Source organism: Cydia strobilella, chromosome 1 (assembly GCF_947568885.1).
Source record: "Cydia strobilella chromosome 1, ilCydStro3.1, whole genome shotgun sequence".
Classification (NCBI taxonomy): domain Eukaryota; kingdom Metazoa; phylum Arthropoda; class Insecta; order Lepidoptera; family Tortricidae; genus Cydia; species Cydia strobilella.
Genome location: NC_086041.1, coordinates 22,727,554 through 22,751,493, shown reverse-complemented (window position 1 = coordinate 22,751,493; position 23,940 = coordinate 22,727,554). Strand labels below are relative to the sequence as shown.

The window sequence follows — 23,940 nt, the reverse complement described above, 5'->3', positions numbered from 1 at the left end:
ATGTTTCAATTCCACACTCGCGGGTAAAATACAACTTTGCACCCTTGTATAACAAATAACTATTGCAGCAATGCAGTTTGCAGAAACTCTGCGGTGCAGTGCTGTCGCAATTAAAATGTGGCCTCTATACTGAAACTCCCGTGAGACTCAAACATATTAAATTATTTTAAAACGGGTCACTCACGTATTATTGTCGACCCATTCGACTTAATAATATGTGAGTGACCCGTTTAAAAATAATTTTACATGTTTTTTTATTTCATTTCTGCTTAAAATTAGATCATGCTAAGTGACCAACACTTCAACGAGAGTTGTTAGTCCTATGTATACCTGATCATGTAGATAGGTAAGCCGGCGCTTTCGTTACTCGCCTGGGTTATTCATTATTGTATATAAAATAAAATTGGTAAATTGTTTTCTTACAATAATATTGTGCAACTTTCAATAACATTATGTTAACTGTTGAAAAACGATTCAACGGCAAGCCCTATTCTCACGTCAGTAGTGCAAGATAGATGCGCCATCTTGGATTTACTTAGTCAGATCGATAGCGTCGCTGAGATTTGATAATGCATTTTTGTAAAGAATTCCATCGGAGCTTAATATCTTTTGTAAGTTATTAATTAATTTAATTTATTCTCAATATGACATACAATTTGAATGTGAAAATGTAACCTTAAGGTTAATCGTTGTAACCCAGTAGTTCAGTAGCATTTAACCGGTTAATCGTGTTGCATTATCGCACAGCAGAGGCACTAAATTACTTCGTTTGTACACTTTCAGCACACTTAATAGGTTGGTTCTTAAGTTTTTTGTCACTCTAATTCTACATTTAGTGGTTCTTAAACAAAAACAATGCATTTCATGACAGTTTATGCTACCTCACGTCAATTAAAAGAGCACTTTTGACGGCTAAAATTAATTGTTCTCGCGAACGCTGACATCCTCAAAACGGTATACATATCCTCGAACAGAAGCTTTGACCTGCCTAGCTGATGTGAGCCAAGCCAACCCCACCCCGAAATAGTCTAGTCTGGTAACGACTGAAATATTTAACTAATAATGGATCGATTGTCATTTCAGAGCCGGCGCTGGTGCGAACGGGATTTTCTCCAGGAGGCTCGACTTCTCTACCTTCAACCTTCTGCCGAAGCACAAAGTCAACTCATATCAGATAAAGGTAATTATCAAATAATATAAACTGTTTTTAACGTAAGTAAATGCACTGGTCACGAATTGACAGTGGCGTCATTGCATCCCCCAAAAATACCGATGTTATTTAACAATGTATATTTATTTTGCTATACCTATTTCGCAATAGAATTTACCATTGTACAGATAGTAACTAAACTGACTATAAAAATATGGCTTACCTTGAAAAATTAGACATTAAATGGAGATTTAGTGAATGTAGATTGGTAAAATGTCCTTTTCCCTGTCGTTCTGGTCAGAGGTGTACGAGAGTAAAATATTTTCATCGCTGAAAAGGTTTGCAGAGGTGAAAGTTTGCTTTTGTTGTCGCCGCCATAAAAACAGAGGCTGACACTTTTCGCGATAAAGCGTTGTCAGGGAGCCGCGAGGGGAGGCAGGCGGTTCCCGCCGAATAAATGCAATTTCTCTGTAATATTGTCTCAGACACGTAGTTTAGACATGACAGGGTTAATTTTAACCGTAAATTGCATTTTGCCCTCAATCGTCATGTGGTTGTATTTGTTATGCAGTGCTGGTATCTAATCTCCACAGGCCTTGAGCCAGTTGTGTGTCAAGCGACGGTCATTCCCCCGCCCGGCGAGCCGCTTCTATAAATACCGAGCGTTTATTTGTTATTTATTGCAGCCCAACGCTTGTTGAAGTACTTATTTTTACCGTGGCGACGATTGAATAATTGTTCCCAGCTTACAATTTGTTCGGTAGATGTACAACGCTTCACTTGCCCTCTAGGAGGTACAAATTGTAATAGATGAGCTCGCTCGGAGCCTCAAGTGGAGCGATATCTTGCACGAGATCAGTGATAACTATAGTAATTTGGTATTACATTAGATTATCTATGTATACCTACGGAACGTAATAAATTCAAATCGAATTGGACAGTGAAAATGCAAGTAATTTTAACTGTCGCAGTTATAAACTGCCATAATTACATTAAATATATACGATTATATCAGGCCTATTACCATTTGATTACATGCTCCTCCTATGCTCCTCATGCTATGCTCCTCTATATTGCGATTATGATCGGCAGTAAACTAGTAGTTTAGTAGTAGTGGTACCTTAATTTATTGTACGTTCTTTAATTGTGCTTTAATTTAGGTTGCATTTTTACGGCTTCCAGCGGCAGTGATTCGTGTCGCGTACGCCGCCATTGTACCGGTGGATCCGATCGTGCACGCGAGATAATTTCAAACATTTTCTTCACTTATCTACCGCGTAAATAACACCAGCAGTATTGTCTTGTAGCCGTCTCGTTTCGCTCCGCGTCGCGTGACTACACCCCGTTTCCACTCCACTAGGGGAAACTTCATAATTCCTAGATCCACATACATTACTTACTCCAATATGTTTCATTTAAACTTTTAAATGGACTATCTCGGTGCGGTCGAACAAGTCTGCGAGATGTTACGATTTCTAGAAACTAATACATATGTGGCCATAATGGTCGCTCTAAGGAGCAATAAAATCTCGATAGTTACAGTTACGCTCCGAAGTAAATATCTCTCGACGTCTTCGTGCATTGGTACTGATATACTAGGTTCTAATAACTAGTGAAATGAAACGATAGCGAACCGTTTGCTTGATTGATAACAGCGCAGCGTCCGCGGAGCAGCATCGTTAAACTGGGACCACTCCTTCTATTTATGGTGGCCCGCTGTCTACCAGCATATTGATTGCGAGGACCGGTCGGTGCCGGAGCCCGTAAAACCTTAAGCCGAGTGTATGAATTTATCAGGTTCGCAATTTTCACATCGCACACAAGCAGCATGCAGGTATCTCGGATCAGAAACAGGCCTGACCGCCTCGTAAAATGTTTGAAGACTTTGAAGGTTACTTCGCGACTCGTCGCAACCCGAAACTACTGTTTTTATAACGAAGGACTGTCTTAGTATCTACCTGATTGTCGCGTATAATATTCGAAAACCTTAAAAAATTAGTTTTGTCTTTCGATTATTTCGGTCATCGTTAAACTGGGACCACTCCTTCTATTTATGGTGGCCCGCTGTCTACCAGCATATTGATTGCGAGGACCGGTCGGTGCCGGAGCCCGTAAAACCTTAAGCCAGGTGTATGAATTTATCAGGTTCGCAATTTTCACATCACACACAAGCAGCATGCAGGTATCTCGGATCAGAAACAGGCCTGACCGCCTCGTAAAATGTTTGAAGACTTTGAAGGTTACTTCGCGACTCGTCGCAACCCGAAACTACTGTTTTTATAACGAAGGACTGTCTTAGTATCTACCTGATTGTCGCGTATAATATTCGAAAACCTTAAAAAATTAGTTTTGTCTTTCGATTATTTCGGTTCTAATCACCAACAAATGGATGTTATGTATAGTAGATTTACATACTCTTGTATTGTACAGTAAATAGATTTGGATAAATCTTTTATTATCATCCCATAATTACATTAATTACTTATACTCACAATCGATGAAGTGGAAGAAGAGTTAAAAAGTGAAGCTTATAAGAACAATGTAGATACTATATAGGACTAAAGAACGTAAATAAAATCACAAATTAATGAAAAACATATTTTTTTTCAATAGGTACGTAATAAACAGCATTAGTACATTAATTTACATAGGAAAAAAATAGCAAATATCATTTCTATCCATGAGTACTATGTGGCGCCGCTGGAGAGCACTTTCAATGCCCATTGTTTCGTTTCCTATCACAGGTACAGCCATAAACATTATAGGTACATGATGTACCTTTTAGGTACATCATTTTACCATATAACCCACTGATATTCATTATGGTGGCGCCGCTGCAGAGTAGCACACATAAATTGTCAAAAGCACTGCCAATGATTAATACAGCATGTTTCTTTTTGTTGTCGATTATTGGAATAGTACATTTCGATGCTAGTGCGGAAAGTATGTCATTACTTCACGAGTACCGAGATATCTGGCAAGATTCGGGGCGAGTGAAGAATGACATTTCCGCACGTGTATCGAACGACGTTTTTTAATACAGTTGCGAAAAAATAAGAAGAACAACAAGTAAGAAATTGGAAACTTTTATATTATTAATTCTGTGACATCATTGACATTGACATTATGTAGGGGTGTTTTTTAGCTGGGTGTTATTATTATTGAACCCACTTCAATGAAAGTTTTTTTTTAAATGCATGTTCTATAAGACAGAAACAATTGTAAATATAAAACATTGTGCTATTATTACCCAAATATCGTCAATTACGATTATTTGTGTATCGTACATTTATAAAAACAATCTACGTAAAGTAGCACTTTTTGAGCAACTGTATTAAAAAAAACTTTTGTTTGAAATTTTTTTTTCTTTTGTTTTAATTTAAAAAATATTAACGTTAAAGCATACCTGAGAAGTAACCCTAAGTGGGATTTTAGGGTTTGTCCAATGGCTAGGGTCACCCTATATCAAGTGCCCAGAGGCAAAGGAAGCTATGCCAACTAAGCACCCGTTTTTCTCATAATCCCCACAGTAAACTTTTGACAGGCAGACAAGTGGTAGACAAACTCCTGTCTAGCCTCCATTGTCTGCCATTAATTTCGTCTGCATAAAAAGGTAGAGACTAGAGTGAACTGCGTCACTCGGAGAAGCCGGAGAGCATACAACTCGCAGGTCGAGATGGCGCGGGCGACGCAACGTACATATATAAATAGTGGGTAACTGAATCCCACAGGGTGCCGTGCCACCCGACACCGTGCTCAAGGTTAGGTTTCCCCTTGTGGATTAGCTCTGTCATTCTTTTTAAATCGTCTGAGAGTAAGGGGCACCCTCTTGATTCGCTGGCTACTCTATTCATTGTCAAAACTTAACCTTCGAATTGTTCAATTAACTAAAAAGTTTTACCGCTCATCTTTGTACGTATGATACGTACAAAGATGCGCGGTAAACGTAAAGATGCATAACATCTTTAGTTATCTTTGGTACGTATGTGTATTTAATTTGTATTCTGCCTATCCCTGGCACTTGACAATACCACTGTTATTTTTGTTCGCTATCGCTAACAACCGTAAAAAATTATAGATCTAAAAACAATGTTGTTCCGTCAGATCAAAATGCATCTATACTACAACATCTGAGTTTTCTCAACTGACCATAAACGGCATGGAACGAGAAAGTAGCCGTTTAATAGATACAATAGGGCTGGATGGCTGATAGGTCTTACATTGCAACTTTCCTTCCCCGCAAAAAGTTGCTGCACTGCTACGCATAACTTCTTACCGCGAGACCAGACGCGTGGCGTACGTTTCGTAACCAGCCAATGAAGGTAATTACTTCATTGCGAAGATGTATGATAAATAATTGCTTCTCGAAATGGAGCCCTTAAATCACATGGAATTTACGAACGTAGTAGTATGACGACACGACAGCTCGGACTTGCGTATTTTCTTCGGCTTATGTCTAGCTTTCGACACTGGCCAGGTAGCCACATCGTCCATATAAAGGCAAACCGCCGTGCGAACTTTATCCAGCAAACTTGCAAAACCATTTTGTGTGCCTCCGATCAACTTTTTATAATGTTATCGCAAGTATCCACTTGCAAGACAGTATAGCCTTATAAGGAAGTGATTCGGGAGCTGGTTTTTGCGCAGCCGTATCGTAAGCGCGTTCAATTCAATCTTGATAAACGCTTGTTTGCATATCACATGGTCTCAGTTTCGTCGTTTATTTCGGATTACAGAGCTCTCTCAGTACGCCGAGAAACTTTTATGGGTAAACTATCGTAAAACTCCTTGCTCGATAGTTACGACCGAAATTTGCAACTATTACGACTTGGGAAAGTCGAGAGTTTGCCGGAACTTTAGTAGCTATGAACAAAATGTATGAACTTGCTTATGTTATTACGGAAAGTTAATTATGATGTAGGTTTATTATTGTATGGATGCACCGCATAATGCGAGGTGTTCGGCCCACGCGCGTCGTTCCGCGCCCACGCCCTGTTGTGAGCCAGCGCTAGCGCAACCAGATTGAATTAAGTATGAAATACTAGCACTGCTCGCAGCGACGCTTTGATTCAATCTCTACCTCTTCACGAGAAAACTATATTTGCAGGAAAGACAGGTACAGTGCCAGCAAATAAAATATCAGATTTTATTGTTGGGAACTTATTATTAAAACCATGTAACTCATTATTAAGACTATGTTAGTGATAAACCCTATGATTGATATTCATTGATGATTGCCTGTGCAGCTATGATTAATGTAGCTGTATATATGTGACGAAGCCTGCGTTGCGGATTATAAACTGTTTTTATTTTTTCATGTTTATTTTTATACCTTTTCTAAGTAATGTAAAATTCAATCAAATGAATCCTGAAATATTTTGATACATGCATCTTAGCAAAGTTAATTAGCATTTCATTTTAGTATTTGAAAACCAAATACATACCGATATTTTTGTCAATTGAATTAAGATTATTACACTTCCAATAACAATACGATTTCAGATAAATATTCAGTGGGCAGGTAGGTATATTTAGTAGTTACTTCGTAGTTAATGCATAGAATAACTAGAATTACTATTATCGAGATAGATGCAATTTTGAGAACATTGATATTAGGCTAAAGTAGTTGGTGTGATGGCTAGATACATTTATAAGAGCTATTATAATAAATGTAAATATATAATAGGCGATCACAACATGCCCGGCGTAGAGTTATTAGCAATATAAAAAAACTTAAATCCTGATATGTTTTTACTTGTTGTGTGACCTTCAACATATATGCATATAAATACACGCAGTTGCCTACCTACTTCTGAAATCTACATACCAATGAAAACTTTCAAAATTAAAAAATAACCGGCCAAGAGCATGTCGTGTAATGCTCAGTATAGGGTAGTATATCTGACCGGGTCGTATAGACGCGAGACGCGGCCCGCGGCTATAATAATTGGCTGTTTGCATTTTTCTTAGTGAATACTTGGATGTTTAAAAAAAAGTAAAAAACAATACAGTAATGAACACTTCCCGTCCGCTAAAACAGGACAATAATGGTTTGAATTTTTTTAATTTGAGTGACCATAACAAAGAACTTCCTGTACTATTTTTGATACAATAAGGTGAACATTTCCGAGCAGATTGGAGAAAATTGTATAAAACTTTGAAATCCTTTTCCTTCTTCTGAGTATGCACTCTTTCTAGCAGTTGTCTTATAAGCGAATGCAACACTGAAGCCCTCTCACTCAATAGAAGACATCCACTCAATAAAGATTTCTGACACAGATATTAGAATTCCTGAAATGTAGTAACCCTAGGCCGGCGTTAACCCTGAAGTCGGGCGAGGGGTCGGCGCCCGCGCCTAACCCACTTACAATGTGCGTCGCTGCAGCGAACGCTTGCAAATCTCCGGCGCACAGAATCGTAACTACGACTAATGCCACCGTATTGAAATTTGTTACTTCGATTGTACTTGCTGGCTGCTAAGCGCGAATCGGAATGCCATACTCGTAGCAGCGGTAGCCCCAGAATATAAACCACTAACTATTTAATAAGATCGCATGTATTTAATTATACAAACGGGTCTACCGCGATTTAATTACATTGTTTTTACCTTAAATTCCGATGTTTCAGCTGAGTTTGCACCAGCTGTGGTCACGGAAAGACTCATGCATGCAGGTCGCATGTGTTTATCTCGTGGGTTCGATTGGCGTTGCTTTAATTATAGTAAGTACGAGTCGATTCACATAATCGAGGCCTAACAGCGAGGTGTGGCTGTGGGACTTTATTGCGCTAGCAGATTATAATAGTCCACCTGATAGCAGGCTGGTCACACTAGTTGCTGGTCACGCACACACCAACACTTGCTAAACTATCTAGTTAGTTAGTTAGTTATGCTGGGCATTTTCCGCAAATCGACATCCAAATGTGCCTATTTTGCGTGAAACGAGGTAGCGCTACTCTAACCACCCCAGCTCCTCCACGAAGCCTAGCAAAGTCTTCAGGTTGCTAGTTGCCTCTTTTAGTGTGCATGGATTACCTAGGTATTTGCTCCTATACACTTCTACCTGTTTACAGTCTAGGAGAATATGTTTTGTTGTTTCTTCTTCTTCCATGCACGCTCTGCACATGGGGCTATCAGTTTTACCCATATTATGTAGGTGTTTGTTTAGTGTGTTATGTCCTGTTATTAATCCTACTATTTTACGTAGTTGGCTTCTTGGTGTTTTCAGTAATATTTTGGTAAGCTTGTGGTTCAGTTCCGGTAGAATTTCTAAACTAGCTAAACTATCTAACTACAAATTAAGAATTTTACTGCCCGTACAGTATTTTTCATAATACCCATTTTTTTGATTTTGCATATTATTCATAACTAAGTTTATCAATTATGGCTCGGTTTTCTTTTGTGTCTCACGAGAGGGTGGTTTCTACGGGTTCAATGTCATACGAAGTAAAGTTATTTATTGCCAACGCAAAAGTCTAACATGACTTTACTAATCATGCACCTAACGATTATAAATTATTTAGTATGACATTAAACATTGCACTTGGAACGCGCGTGACGACTATCACATTTATTACCATTTGAAGTATATAAAAATAAAGGGCCTCTTGCTGCTCATAACGGCGCAAGTTATGGCTAGTCTAATGTCAACAACGAACATTGCCTACGTGACCTATCCTCACGTTGCGCGACTTGTGATAACACTTACAGTAGGTATACCTACATTACCTATTCAATGCAAAGGTGCTACAGGTAGGTATAGGCACTGATTATTAGTTACACTCGTGATGCAAAGAATTAATGACGACAGTAAACAATTAATGACGTTATTGCATTGCAAAGCATTGTTATCGAGGCATTACTCACCCAACTGCATCTTAATTGTCTTTTCAACACACTTGCTCAAAACGACGTTTTTATTCCGCTCCGCCGATTTTTGGCTCATAATCCTAGATATTAAACACGCGTGCTCTTTCAGTGTATTAGTCCACTCGTGCTTTTTCATTATATTATCCGACTGAGTTAAGAAGGTATCTGATTGCTAATAGTATGCATGGAAAGGGAGCCTTCTTTAATTGGTCGGACTGGCGGGCACCGGCGCGACCGCCTGCGCGGCGCACGGCCCGGCCGACCCGCCCGCCGCGCCGCCCGCGGCCGGGGCGAGCGAGGGCCGGCCGGCAGTACGAGTATGACAGATGAAACACACAATACTAACTGTTTCAACTATTAAAATTTTATTAATATGAGTTTCTTTTTTTTTCTCGCAATTGTGTTGAAAAACGTCGTATGAAACGCGTGTGCATTGGTCATTACACACATCGGCTTTCTTAATGCCACAATATCGCCTCGTGTGTAATGACCAACTTAGCACACTTGTATCATAATGTACTATTAGGTACTGGATTCTGTAAAATTGTTGACATTATGCTAATTGTCCTAGAACCTGATATTCTGACATTTTCTATGATTTGTGATGAATTATCGTCATGAACCTTTTAATTGAGACTGTTAAATTGACTTGATTGTGCAATTTTTAATTAAGATCAACATCAACAAGCATTTTTTATGCAACAACGATAAGACAACTTTACAACCATACAAAATAATTCAATGTTTTTAAGTAATAATAATAACTCTATCAATAAATTGCTCTGATATTTAGATTAAGGTAATATTTGTAAAACTTGACAATTTAAAAGTGCTTGTTACTAGGCCTATTTGAATAAAGAATATTTTGACTGACTTTGACTATGTATTATGAAAAGAATTTAATTTTAAATTAATATTTTTTTTATATGAAAAAAAAAATGCATACCTACTTTGAAATGAACCAGCAAACATAATAACATTATAATAGACCAATCACTGCACCAGGTTTATTTTAAGTTTGGAGCGAATATTTTCGAGGAGAAGCGGGAATTGTGAACCGGAGAGACGGTCGCAAGCGGACCATTAGCCGTATTGTTATTGCCATCATTCCCCGTAATGAAGCGCTCGTTTTCGTCCTCTAATATAACCGCTCGCCTCCCTTTACTCACTCTAATTGCGAACGGGCTTCATCCTACACTTATCTCATCAATTTGTAGCATCACTACATTAATTAATTCTCTGATTTTGTAAAAAACGGTTTACCTTTTGCTTCTTTAAAAATACAACACCTTATAGTACTTGTAAATAACCAAGAAACCGCAAGTATTTCTCAAACGTAGTTTTACATAAAATAAAACATTAACGACGTGTGCTTAGAGTCCTAAGCAGCTTACCTTTCTGCAGCGAACACAAACATTGAGAAAAGTAGAGACTGAGCGGTTGGCTGATTTCTTGCAAAAAAGTTGGGGATTGAATATTGAATGTTTCTAGTTGAAGTGCAAGCGCGATATCCATGCTGATGAGGTATAAAGCGCGGGGATATTGGCTTTCCAAGTGCTTTTACAGTCTAGGTAAAGGAATTCACCGCAGTTGTTTTCCCAATCTCTTACTTTTAGAAACAGTTTCTTTGCTCCAACGTACCCAGTGGAGAGCGATTTACATGAAAACTTAGTGAAATATGCACATCAGCTGCCGATTGTCACGTTTTATTGTGATATTCAAACATTCTCAGGCGGGGTTTGTGCATCTCATTTAAATAAAGAGACACTCATTGTGAGCAAAATCACAACTCGTGGAGCTGGTGATTATTCATTTAGAACGCCACAATGCACAATCTCTTATTAGGTGTCATGCGATTTATTTATCTGTATATTGCATTAGTTACGCCTCTTATAAATGAACCAATGTTTATTATTTATTTATTTAAACTTTATTACACAAAAGAAAGCTTATTGTACAAAAGGCGGCATTAATGCCAAAAGGCATTCTCTACCACTCAACTAGTGATGGGCAGCGGTAACATTCCCGCTACCAGTAAGTTTCCATTTGGGAATGTTACTAGTAAGTTACCAATGTTACCAGTAACATTCCCAAAAGCCGGTAACATACGAAACTGATGATAGTGATGACTTATATGAGATAAAATAAGGTTCAAAACTTATTTTTTTAGTACATCTTACTCAAAAATATGTCCCATTCGCTGACATAAGAGCTATGGTATCAATTTTATAAATTTGGTATACAGTTAGTGAGTACCGGGGAAGGACATAGGATACTTTTTATAAGGATATTATATGGGAGTTGACATTTGTATGGGGAATCAATAACCGCTGAACCGATTTAGATGAAGTTTGGTATGGAGATAATTTGAGTCCTGGGGAAAGACATAGGATAGATATTCGCGCGCTTAGTTTCCGCAATTCGACGTCTTACTATTGCGCCTATTTTGCGTGAGGGACATAGGATAGGTTTTACCCTAGAAATCAACCCTAAAGGGGGTGAAAGAGGGAGTGGAAACTTATATGGAACCCAATAAAACCGATTTAGATGAAATTTGATATGGAGATAGTCTTAATTGTTGGGGAGGGTGTAGAGTAGTTTTTATTCCCGAAGTCATCCTGTTCTCTTCCCCACTCTTCTAACACTCACTCAAATTGCCGCTGGTAATGTATGATGGAGGCAGCTCAAGACCTGGAACACCTGGAGTGCTCCTGGGTGCAATGGGTCAGGGGTAACAATCGCTCAACGTGCTGCTGGTAGTATACGATGGATAAAGCTCAAGACAATGTGGAGTGCTACTGGGAGCAAAGGGTCAGGGGTAACACTCGCTCAACGTGACGCTGGTTGTATATGATGAGGAAATCTCAAGAATTGGAACACCTGGAGTGCTGCTGGGTGCAACGGATCAGGGGCAACACTCGCTCAACGTACCGCTGGTAGTGTATTATGGGAAAAGCTCAAGATTTGGAACACCTGGAGTGCTGCTGGGTACAAAAGGTCAGGGTTAACACTCGCTCAACGTGTCGTTGGTAGTGTATGATGGAGATAGCTCAAGACCTGGAACACCTGAAGTGCTGCTGGATGTACCTGATGAGGGTAAAACTCCTTTAATTTGAAGTTGGTAGAGTATGCTGTAGGCAGGTTAAGTTCTCCAAGACCTGGAACACCTGGAGGTCTGCCAGATGAAGCAGGCGTCTGACCAGAGCTACCACACGCTTAACGTGCAGTAGATACTGTTTGCTGTAATCAGGTTGAATTTTTAAAGACGTAGAACACCTGGAGGTGACTTCCCATGGGTCACTCGGTGCCTGCAAGACTTTGGTGACCAAGTTTCTGCTGGAGACGCTGCTGATCTGCCACCAGGTATATGGTTCGTAGGTAGAATACATATATATGTACTTACGATGTTTTGCATTTTACTTAGAATGGAAACCTAAACTTATAAGAAGCAAACAGACAACCACCTTCTTGTAGCACCTTGAATGTACTCATTACGGATGCAGGAAGTTTCCCGATGACTTGCGCCGCCCGCACTCGCCTAGGTACCGATTGACGACGATCGAGATGGCACCAAATACAAATTTAAAAATCTATTAGGATAACGCGGGTCTCCATACCTCAAAAGCAAAATTAGAACCCTTATAGGATCACGTGTGGCTGTCTGTCGGTCCGTCTATGACAACCGATTTGCTCCGAAACTACTGGACCGTTTCAATTGCAATTTGGCACAAATACGAGTACTTTCAAGAATTTTCATGAGCACATTATTCAATTTCAAAATCGATGCGATTTTAGTAATTAGCGTCCCAAATAACCATAAAAACGACACCCATATTGATATTTAGACATTTCAACCCCATTGCACCCCAACAGGGGGGATGGTTTTTCACGTCCGTCACGTTGGATTTTAAAATCGTTCTTGTTTTCCTAATTAGCGACCCGATAAACCATAGAAACAATACCCATGTTGATTTTCAGACTTTGTCACCACATTTCCCCTTATTAGGGGGGAATTTGCAAAAAAACCTGTAACACGTGTTTATTCATTTATCGTTAGGAATACTTCTGTGAAGTTTCGAATATAATAGTCTAACTAATCTTGTTTCCCCATACAAACTTTGAACCCCCATTTAACCCCCTTGGGGGGTGAAATTTTGAAAAAAAAAATTCTTAGTGCACCCCTAGACCTTATAAGAAACCTACGTGCCAAATTTGGAATCTCTAGAACCAGCGGTTTGGGTTGTGTGTTGATATATCAGTCAGGCAGTCAGTCAGTCAGTCAGTCAGTTTCTTCTTTTATATATTTAGATGTTGATTGGTTTATTCTAATAATTAAACTGATTTATACACATTTTCTTTCACTTTATACAGTTAAGCATTATTTCCAGATAGTAATGTTCCCAGTAACTTTGGAAAAATACCTGGTAATATTGGGAATGTTACCGGTAACATTGGGAATTTACTCTCTCAGAGATTCCTTGACTGTTTTATGACTGTAAATAATAGCATTATTATTTTCTTAAGTATTTAACACGAAAAAAGCATATACAATTCTAATATTTTTTTCAAAGTTACTCAATGTTTCCGATCTGGGTAATGTTACTGGTAGCATTACCGGGAATATTCCCACTTTTGAGTAAGTTACTGGTAACGACCCATCACTACACTCAACCTTGTTGAAATTGTATAGACTACAGACCAATTCATATGAGCTCAGAATTAAACATAAACAATAAACATAAATATAAAGACAGTGAGAAATACCATCCAATTACACATTTATTTTATTGAATAGTAGGCAGGTATCGCTACCTGGCCGAGTATTAGCCACACATAGTCGGATCTCGAATCACAATAATAATGGTTGGTTTCTTTATTTTATATAATATTAATAAATCAATAAATTAAAGATACCATACAAAGTGGAAAATCAGTATTACCGCCGACAAAATCCGGCGCCCGAAAAACAATGATTGAATCCAAACTAACGACCTCTCCCGACTTACTCCGATCCGGGCCGCGAGGTGAAGTTCAAGACTATTTATAAATTCAGCCAGCACCTTCAGCGGCGTCTATTGATCGGTAAGACACGCACATTACGGTAGGTTAGTGTGCCCCGCTCGTAGCTCCCGGAACTCCCCGAAAACTGCCGAAATTTTACATCCCTGGGTCTGTATTGATCGTTCTTGACATTGAAATCGTTATAGAGGAAAACAGCTGGGGTGCGTGCCGCGCCGCACGCAATCCCTCGTTTTCCCCCGGCTCGTATCGCCCGCAAATGACTCGTAACATAAGAAATGCTAATGCCAATATGGTCGGTGATTCAAGAAAAATCCCACCTGTAGTGCAGTTTCCATAAAAAGTTGATCTGCTGCATACAAATGTAGCTATAAACGGTCTAGTCCTGCGAGGCATTTAAGCGAATATCAAAATACATAGCCGTTAAATTAAATTTAATTTTCCAAGTTGCGAATAAACATTTGAATGCAATGGTATGTTCACTTGTTTTAGATTGTCCATTAAAGTAATTAATTGGCGCTTAATATCGTTGCGCGTATGTAAGTCTAGTAATTATGCAGAAGGGATCTAAGACGGTCTAAACTCTCATTTATATGCAGTGCGGTCGGAGTTTCAATGTTATCTAAAATCCGTGTTTAGGTGTCGGGATTGCTCTAATCTGAAAACTAAGCACATTGTCGCCTCGGCCGAGGCTTTGTTCGCTCGTAGGACAATACCTACTCATCCAAGTTCTAGACATAATAGACTCTGTAAATATGTAATTTGTTCATTTATTGAAATAACTTACATGGAAAGTTGTGACTGAGCGTTGGCGATGGTGATGCAAGTCCATCACAGGAATTTTTATTTCATCGTAGCCGGGTTCGTTATAAAACTTTCCAACAACGTCCATTGAATTGTTATAGTGCTTATTTATGTCTAAAATACCAGAAATGTACTCAATGTGTAAACAGTATATTATTGAACACGTCCTATTAAATCCCTTATCTTAAGGCCACAGCTCGGTTTATCGCGAAAGGTGTTGTTTTTCGCCTTCCGTTGCAATAATCTGAACTCATTAAAGCGAACCAATTCCGATAAATAACCATTGTTGCACTTATGTGTTTCTTGAGAATTATCTTCGGTTCTATTTTTACGAGTTTCCTCCACCGGCGACAAGTTATAGCACTTACCTGCATTTCCTGCGCCGCCTTGTATATCTGGTACCAACTTTCAAACCTGACAACGGTGCCGATAAACGATGTACGATAACACATGACATATTTTTACACGCATTAAATACACAATACGTGCATAGCGTTTCCAATACTGTTGAAACAATCAAACTTAATACTTCCATAATATCATATTATGATATCCATGAAAATGAGAAATTTAGTCCAATCGTTTGGAAAATGTCTTTTTGTCCTATAAACTCACTGCCTCAGACGTCATTGTTCTCAAATGAAGTCAATGGTCCGTCTCTAATTCTGAAATCTATTTAACTCACGGCTAATCTCAAGAAGAAAAGAAAACAACTTAAATAATGCTTAAAAAGTAAAACCACGCTTGCATTTTTATATCATGGCAATGCAAATAATGTTTTAATCATAAATTCAATCAAGCTCTAATCTGTGCAACGGATAGCCTCGCCGATCAGACGTGCAAATCTGAGGACTAGGGAATTTTTACTGAATACTGATCAGCTCCATTGAAATTATTCCATTACCTCGGCTATTGCGATAGGAAATTTTATAAATAAAAAATGCGCGCGACGTCTGCTGCGATGCCTGCGATGCATTTCTATGGAATCACGGCACCTCCAAGTTAAATAAGTGATCACCGGCTGGGGCGACGTGATCAGCATTCGCAGGCGCTGCCACCTGCGCCCGCTATGTCGGCCAGCACTGTCGGTCTTTTGAAGGACAGTACCTATAAGTATCAAGACTGTGTAATTGATGTTTCGACTATTAATAATTAGGCAGTTAAAATTTATAAATAGCAAAGGTCGATAGATTGTCTGTGTCAGCTAGCGGCGGCGGCGGGCCGTTAGCGGGTAGGTACCCGCTAATCGATCGATGTCTGTGTGCAGTGCTTGCTGCACCCGCCATTCGTCTCGCTCGCGGGCCCGCTGCCACCGATACACCGTCCTTCTCGCTTCGTTATTCATCGTCCCTAACCACCCGGTAGTCGGCTGCCTCCCGGTGTCCTCCCGTATTTAGACACTGCACGATCTAATTTATGTTTTAAATTTTGCGCTTTTGAACTCCTCTTCGGGCAACGGTGACGGCTATATCTAGGGTTACTGTTATGACAGCCGGCGAGGTAATGGGCTATATCATTATAAATTTGTCTGGCTTTAGAATGGTGTTTTGCGTTTAGACAGCGCGGCCCTTGTTGTAGATGTGCTGCAATTTTCGCCCTTTGCGACTGACCTTTGATTCGCTGGTAATTCGGTTAATAATGCCCAATAAATGGGTGTTGGTTTTGAGTTTCACAACGATATTACCCTGCTGGACGATATTGCTTTCAGTATCCCCTAAACTTATTTAAAAATATTGCAGTCCAAATCAAAACTAGAGTGAGTTGGCTGACAATATATGCAATGCATCTAAATAATTTTATTTTTTGTAAAGAAAACGTGTTTTTATTATAACATGACTTTAATTAGCATCTCTCTACTTTGAGTAAAATTTGACTGTACCTTCTAAACTTCCACTTTATCTTATCACTTTGAATATGTAGGTTCTCGAGTCAGTATGCAGTAGTTTTGTGGAATAATTACCAACGCGAAACTATATCAGTGTTTTTTGCATCGTAAGACATCTCTGTACAACAAATACGATTAATACTAATATGTAGATGTAGCCATTACAGAGAATCAGATAGCTCAGTCATTATCAATTGACATGGACCGTTTTGGTAGCAAAGTGGTTCGAATCGTGAATAGTAACGAGTCAATGTTGGCAGCATATCAATTGCTGCGGCATTATTTGATCGATTTACTACTGAAGCCTAGAATATAGCACAACATGCTGTTTGGAATTTGAACTTTATTTTGTGATAATCTCAGTTGCATTTGCAATTAAACAAAATAAATAGATACGAGGTTGTGAGAGCGGCAATTGTTTAGTGCGCTCGCGCTGGTTACATAACGCACCTGCCATATCGAGCTGCCCACCATACCGCACTCGCCCATTCTATGAATTACTTATAGGTCATAGACCTTAGCCATTATTGAGATCAATGTACTACTAACAAATTACAACAAAGACGCGTCAATGTGCCAGTTTTTGCGGCAGTAGAAATAAATGATCCGGATAATTCGTCTAAAACCGACCGACACCTCATACTTGGCTGGAAAGCTTGTAAGAGTTGTAAGGCAAATAAATACAGTGGGAAACGACGCTATCTTCGGGGGATCTCCGGATATCTCCGCTCTTTCGGCCGAGGTTAAGCGCAAAACGTAGTCAGGTTTTACTTCGTTTTTTCTGTTCCAACAAATGCGCCAAATCCTATAACATCCCTCAGGAGCCGTCGGCCGCGGGTAAAACGAGAACTGCCTCCTTAAATACGGCGAGGTCTCAACGACTGTGCCAACACTGGCGGATGAAATTTTAAACTTGCTTTAATCTTGTTATAGTCGGATCTCGTTTAGGTCTGAATTACATTGAAGAGCTCTTTTTTATTAGTGGAGTAGTCAAATAAATGTTGGTTGTAAGGTAAGGACAACAATGCACAATGTAGCGATGGCGGGCTGGAGCGATAAATCTCAGGTCGTACCACCGGTTAATACACCGGATTAAGAGCGAGCGAAGGAAACGCAGATATGCATCATCCTGGCACACGCTTAGATCCCACGACATCCACTATAAATTAATTGTTAGCCTAATCCGCTAAGCGCACCTTAAAACTAGATCCTAACTCCTTTACGGCTAAATTTGTTGCATTAATTTACATATTCCAGTACCTAATAATAGATTCATTACTATGGGAATGGAATGGACCAACTGCTCCGTAATTCGAAGGCCGGCTACTCTAAACTAAACCTATTTTGGCCGAGTAAGGCTCGCCGGTTTAACACGTTTATTGCGCTTGTTCTGTCTAAACTAAACTTGAACATATTTGCTATTTTAGTTTGTCGTGCAAGTACACTCCTGCCGGTGGTTAACCTGCCTTATTTAGGTTTATGCTTTCATTGTATAACAGAATTTAGGCACGCAAAAAGTAAGGTATTACCTCGATGTTAAGATCGTATTGCCATGTAATAAATATACTATTTATTTATTATCGATTCTGAAATTAACACAAATGTCGCGTAACTGTAGAGTTAGAAAACAAAGCGTATCTTGTGGAAAGTTTTTCATTAATGTTTAGTACCTTGTGGTGGCAAAATTGCTTAAGTAGGTAGGTATTTAATTAATACAACATCACTACACTTCCAAACACGTGGATATAATTTATTTCTATTAAACTATAGCTACTACACGTTTATAGGTAAACCGATATGACGGAAGAGAGTGAGTCGGTGAATGAATCTGTTAACGCAGGCGCGAATATTTAAATCAAGAATATTGAATATACAACAGTTATGGAGCGTTTTACGACGGAACAACGTGTTTTAATTAATAACGTTTTTTTTACTCAACGCAATCATGTATTGCCGAAACTCTTAGAAAAATGCGGCCAATTTATGGCCATCGGCCAATCACTTACCTTCGCGGCTAACAATAACTCGTTTAGTGAATAAATTTGAGCAGTATGTAACAGAAAGCAGTTCCTCATCGTGTCAGCAATTAAAACAAAATATTCGAGCCACAGTCACTGAGAGATAACGCAGGAAATGTGTGAAACTGTGATGAAAAACGCGATGTAAAGGGTTTACATCTGCCATGCTGCTAGAGAAGGACATTTGTCTGACATTATTTTCCATGTTTAACTGCCGGCCCTAAATACTATATTTAACAAGGAATACTTAATATTTTTTGTACTTCATAGAATAAAATTACAAAACTAAGTGTATGCCTGTTATTTGGCCATCCTGCATTAAGAGATCCGTTGTCTCCGCGAGTGCGTTACAAGGGGGCAAAGTTGTTGCCTAGAAACCCTCGCTACGCTCGTGGTTAATTTTGGAATCTTTCGCTTGCTCGGGTATCAATATTAGCACGAGAGGTTACACAAACTTTACCACCGAGTGAAACATAAAATTTTTCATCACACCAGCACAAGGAGAATACTAACTGTAAAATATCAAACAAAATCAAAGCAAATCGATTCAAAATGAATGTTATTAAACATTACATAAACAAACATAAGAAAAGAACTTGACTTTCTTGTCAGTTTTTGAACAATTGAGAGAGCCTTTATCAGCTGGTGTGGTGACAATAAATTTATTTTTTGACTATATACCGTGTAATAAAACTATGAAAACGGATTATATCGCGTATATTGAATTTATAATATATCCCGACGTTTCGAACTCTTTACAGCGTTCGTGGTCAACGGGTGACTGAGGAAAAATTACAAAGTGCAAAAATACCCACATACTAAAATAATGAACAATCATAGACTACAAACTTTAAGGCTGGTTGTACATGCAAAATCGGTTCATAAGGCTTGTTATACACTATAATTATTTTTCAAGTAAAGATATATATATATATACGCGATAAAAAAAAAAAAACTATGCCGGCTCCAACCCTACACCACGGACCCGAGAAGATTTAATTCCCTCCTAAATTGTAGGAGGGTATCCCAATATGGGACCGGCAACAAACTCGGCGGGACACATCTTTTCAAAACATCAGAATGTCCAGCATCATCCAACACTAAGGTCTCACAGTCTATGTCTCGCTTGCTCCTTTATCAGATGGACTACAGGATCCCAAGCTGGTGGTAGAGAAAAGCCATCTTCCCTATTAAAGTTTGGATATTTCTTACTCTCAATGGCCTCGCGCAGCATTCTGGGTATGTAACGCTTCTCCTTGGCAAGAACCAGAGGCTTATCAAACTTGATTGAGTGATTGGCTTTATCCATGACATGCTCACAGACAGCAGACCTAGGTCGACGGTGCTTGACATCAGCTATGTGTTCCTTCACCCGAGTGGAAATGCTCCGTTTCGTCTGCCCGACATATAATAGGCCACACTCACAGTCCAGCCTGTACACTCCTGCAGTCTGTAGAGGGGTATTGCATTTTACAGGCCTCAGGAATTGTTACATCTTCTTCATTGGCTTGAAATATGTTTTTATAGAAGCACGCTTCAAGATGTGGCTGATCCTGTCCGTGACCCCCCTGACAAAAAGCAGAATGGCAGGCCTGCGCTCGACTGTGGGGATCTTAATGTGGGACCTCTGGTTGACCCGCGGTATCCTGAGCTCATAGTTTTATTTCATGAGTAACTATCGCGGTAACCGAAGACAATATTATATATACCGTGTGTTATTAACTATATACTAGGGCTTTCAATGCACTGAGAACCCTGAGCGACTAAAATTCTCATAATAAAAATATGATCAAAATAAACCACTGTGGTATTCTTTACCCAGGAGCGACTAGTTTACAGTTAAGATAAGGCTAGTTATATTATTAGATAGGAGCAGGATAGTGACAATGCATTGTAGGGGCAATGGCTGATAGGATTGTTGAAAGCCATCAATATCTATGAGTAAATAGTTGCTTTAAATTGTTATCAGCCATGCAGGAGTTATTGTACTGCATCTTTAAATGCTTTGGCATTAAATATGCGTAACCCAAATTTTTTTGAACATTACCTACCATGCCAAACATGGCCTGGTTTGCAAAAACAATGATTCTCTATCAAATAATTGTGTGACATATTACTCTTAACGGTCACGCTTTTCCCGTTATTAGAAATTAGATATAAATAGCGGTCTGGTATACTTGGCATCAACAAAATTGCTGCAACGCTACCCTAATCAGCGCCGTCTGTCCTTAATAAGTACTTGTCAGACAAAAATGTTGTCGAAGATCTCAAAATATTTTCATTTATATTTCATCTTTTGCATAGTCACGCCTACTGCGAAAAACCTGCTTTTGATACCTAAAATTGTTGGAGTTCTAGAAGAAATAGTCTTGCTCAATAGAAAATGTCAATATGTACTCAATTAATCTTGTTAATTTATTTTCGAAACGAGAAATGTAGTACCCATTTGTCAAGTGCTTCCTTGTGTATCTTAGGCTGCAAATGTTGTATCTTTGACTCTTTGTATAAGTATATGATTTCAACGGGCACTTTAACACCAGAACTTGTTTAATTATATCCACTTCAGTTATACAAACATTACACCTTAAATAATCGTAATACGTTGACTAAAATTAATAGAATTAATTAAATCCTAATAAACACTTAATTTATGTACACATAAGGTCTTGATACTCACTACGAACTTGACGATAAAGGCCAACATCGTCAGAACGTGCACTCAAGTATTAATGCATAGAAGTCTGAAGTACTTATTCGGTAATCCGTTGGTAATACAGTCTCATTTTTGAAGAACATCTAAAAAAAGTAGGTTATAGTAATATGGATGGATATGTCATATCCTGTTGTTACAGTGATCAAATATGACCTAAGATAACAGTGTGAGATGCTTAGATGTTGCGCCGTGCACTGATGCCTACCCTACCCCAACATTCCTGTTTGTGATATGAATACCGCCGACCGCTGCCAAGAACTGGCCCCACTAATGTCGTCAGTAAAATAAATGAGAATAAAATCATGCAGGAAGGGACTGAGGAATTTTTTGTAACAAAATTTTCGTGAGGAAATATTTTAATGTGTAACTCTGAGGCATGTCCTGGTATAATACAAATAAGTAGTATATATCATAGTGAATAACATGTTTTTGCTATACCCTTCCAGGGTCCATTATGTAAACATACTGGTATGCAAATAAAGATCTCTGGGAACACAATTTTTGACTTCGTAACTTTGTTTGGACTAGTTAGGTGAATACATCAAAAGTCCCCGGCCGTAGCCCTTGAGCCGGGGGGAGAGGTCCCATTTTTCGGTTTTTTCGATTATATCTCGCCTATATTCTTAGCGACATTCATACAAAATGAAAGGTGATTAAATTTAAACTTTCACGATTTTTACTCATTATTATTTACAACGACGGGACGCGATTAAGTCCCGTCGTTGTAAATAATAGTGATTAAATTTGTTACAAGTTTTACTTTGTCAAGTTTTTCGATATTTTGTATAGTTTTTGAGATATCCGCTCTTGTAAGTTTATTTAGGGCTCTCAGTTTTATCTTGATATCTACAGTAGCGGCAAATAATCTATCATATTTTTTCAGATACATTTGCATATATAATTTATTTTAATTTCTCAAAAACGGCTCTAGCGATTTCGATAAATTTTACAATATATGAGCGTATGAAAACGACAATTCGATTAAGCTCTGGTTCATTGTGAAAATAATTAGTTTGCCCGAGTTTTCGCGGTAGCCTGGTGGGTACTAAATTGTAAAGTATTTATTATGGGATTACATTTTTTAACCAGAGGCTCACGAGGTAGAAAAATCGATCCATCTAGGTTTTATTGTTGGTAAGATTTGATTTTGAGTGTTTTTAAAATAAGAAATCTATATTTATAAGTTTTATAACATACAAAATGACGAGTGGAGGAGACGAGTAAAATCACTTTTTCATACAAACGTAGTCCTCTTTTTCCTGTCTGGATATTAACATTATTGAATTTTTTTTGACACAATTTGTTGTAGGTATATCAATCACAGCTATGCCCCTACGTTTGATTTTTTCGAATTTTTAATTATTATAAAAGTTATAAGGCTTGGCCAAACACACGGCATGACGCAGCGCTGCGTCCGCGCCGCGGGATGCCGACGCGACGCTTGTTTAAATTCAAACAAGGCGCGTGCGGATCGCGCCGGCCTCGCGCTCTCAACACGCCCTCATCACGCGGCGCGATGCGGGCGTGACTCGCGCGCGATACAGCATGCGCGCGCGGAGGGTTTCTCATTCCTTCCGAAGCCATCGATCAGAGTGTTTGTTTGTTGCTACGCTCGCACTACGCACCGCACGCTGCCTTACGTCCGACTTATGTGACCCAGCAGGGCGCCGCGTGCCGCCGCGTGGACGCAAGGGGCCGCGGGGCGCGACAGAAGCGGGGAGCGATGCCGGCGGGACGCAGTCTGTACTATGTTTGACGTCGCTAACCTGTCAGCATGGGCGGCGGTCACGCCACGCGTCCGCGGCGCTGCGTCGTGCCATGTGTTTGGCCAAGCCTTTAGGAGCATTTAAATATTTGTACGAAATCTGTTTTTGCTTCTAATTTTTCCAATAATCAAAAAATTTAAAAAAATCAAACGTAGGAGCATAGCTATGGTTAATGTACATCTAATTATGTAAAAACTTTTCCGTAATGTCATTATCCGGAGAGGAAGGAGCATTTAAATATTTGTATGAAATCTGTTTTTCGTTCCTAATTTTTCCAATATTCAAAAAATTTAAAAAAGTCCAACGTAGGAGCATAGCTATGGTTAATATACATCTAATTATGTAAAAACTTTTCCGTAATGTCATTATCCGGAGAGGAAGGAGCATTTAAATATTTGTATGAAATCTGTTTTTTGCTCCTAATTTTTCCAATAATCAAAAAATCTAAAAATGAAACGTAGGAGCATAGCTATGGTTAATATACATCAAATTATGTAAAAAACATTTCCATAATGTCATTATCCGGAGAGGAAAATGTAGACTAGGTAATAGGTACTTAATTTTATAAGTTAACTATTAATAGCATTATTTATATTTATTTATTACGGATAAAAATGACTATAAAATAAACACGCTGTACGCCTCAATTTAGTACTTACCAAGCTCTAGCTGTAAATCTAATCTGTCGATTTGACTTAGGTATTTATTTGTAAGAAAC

The 23,940-nt window shown here is 38.9% G+C and overlaps 1 protein-coding gene across 1 annotated transcript in view; it reads left to right on the top strand.

Moving 5' to 3' along the window:
• The window catches only part of LOC134741927 (headcase protein), a 66,177-nt gene that overhangs the window by 20,839 nt on the left and 21,398 nt on the right, over positions 1–23,940 (top strand). Inside the window, exon 2 of the mRNA XM_063674799.1 lies at positions 1,084–1,180. Within this exon, the coding sequence (XP_063530869.1) occupies positions 1,084–1,180 (97 nt within the window). The remainder of the gene's footprint in view (positions 1–1,083; positions 1,181–23,940) is intronic.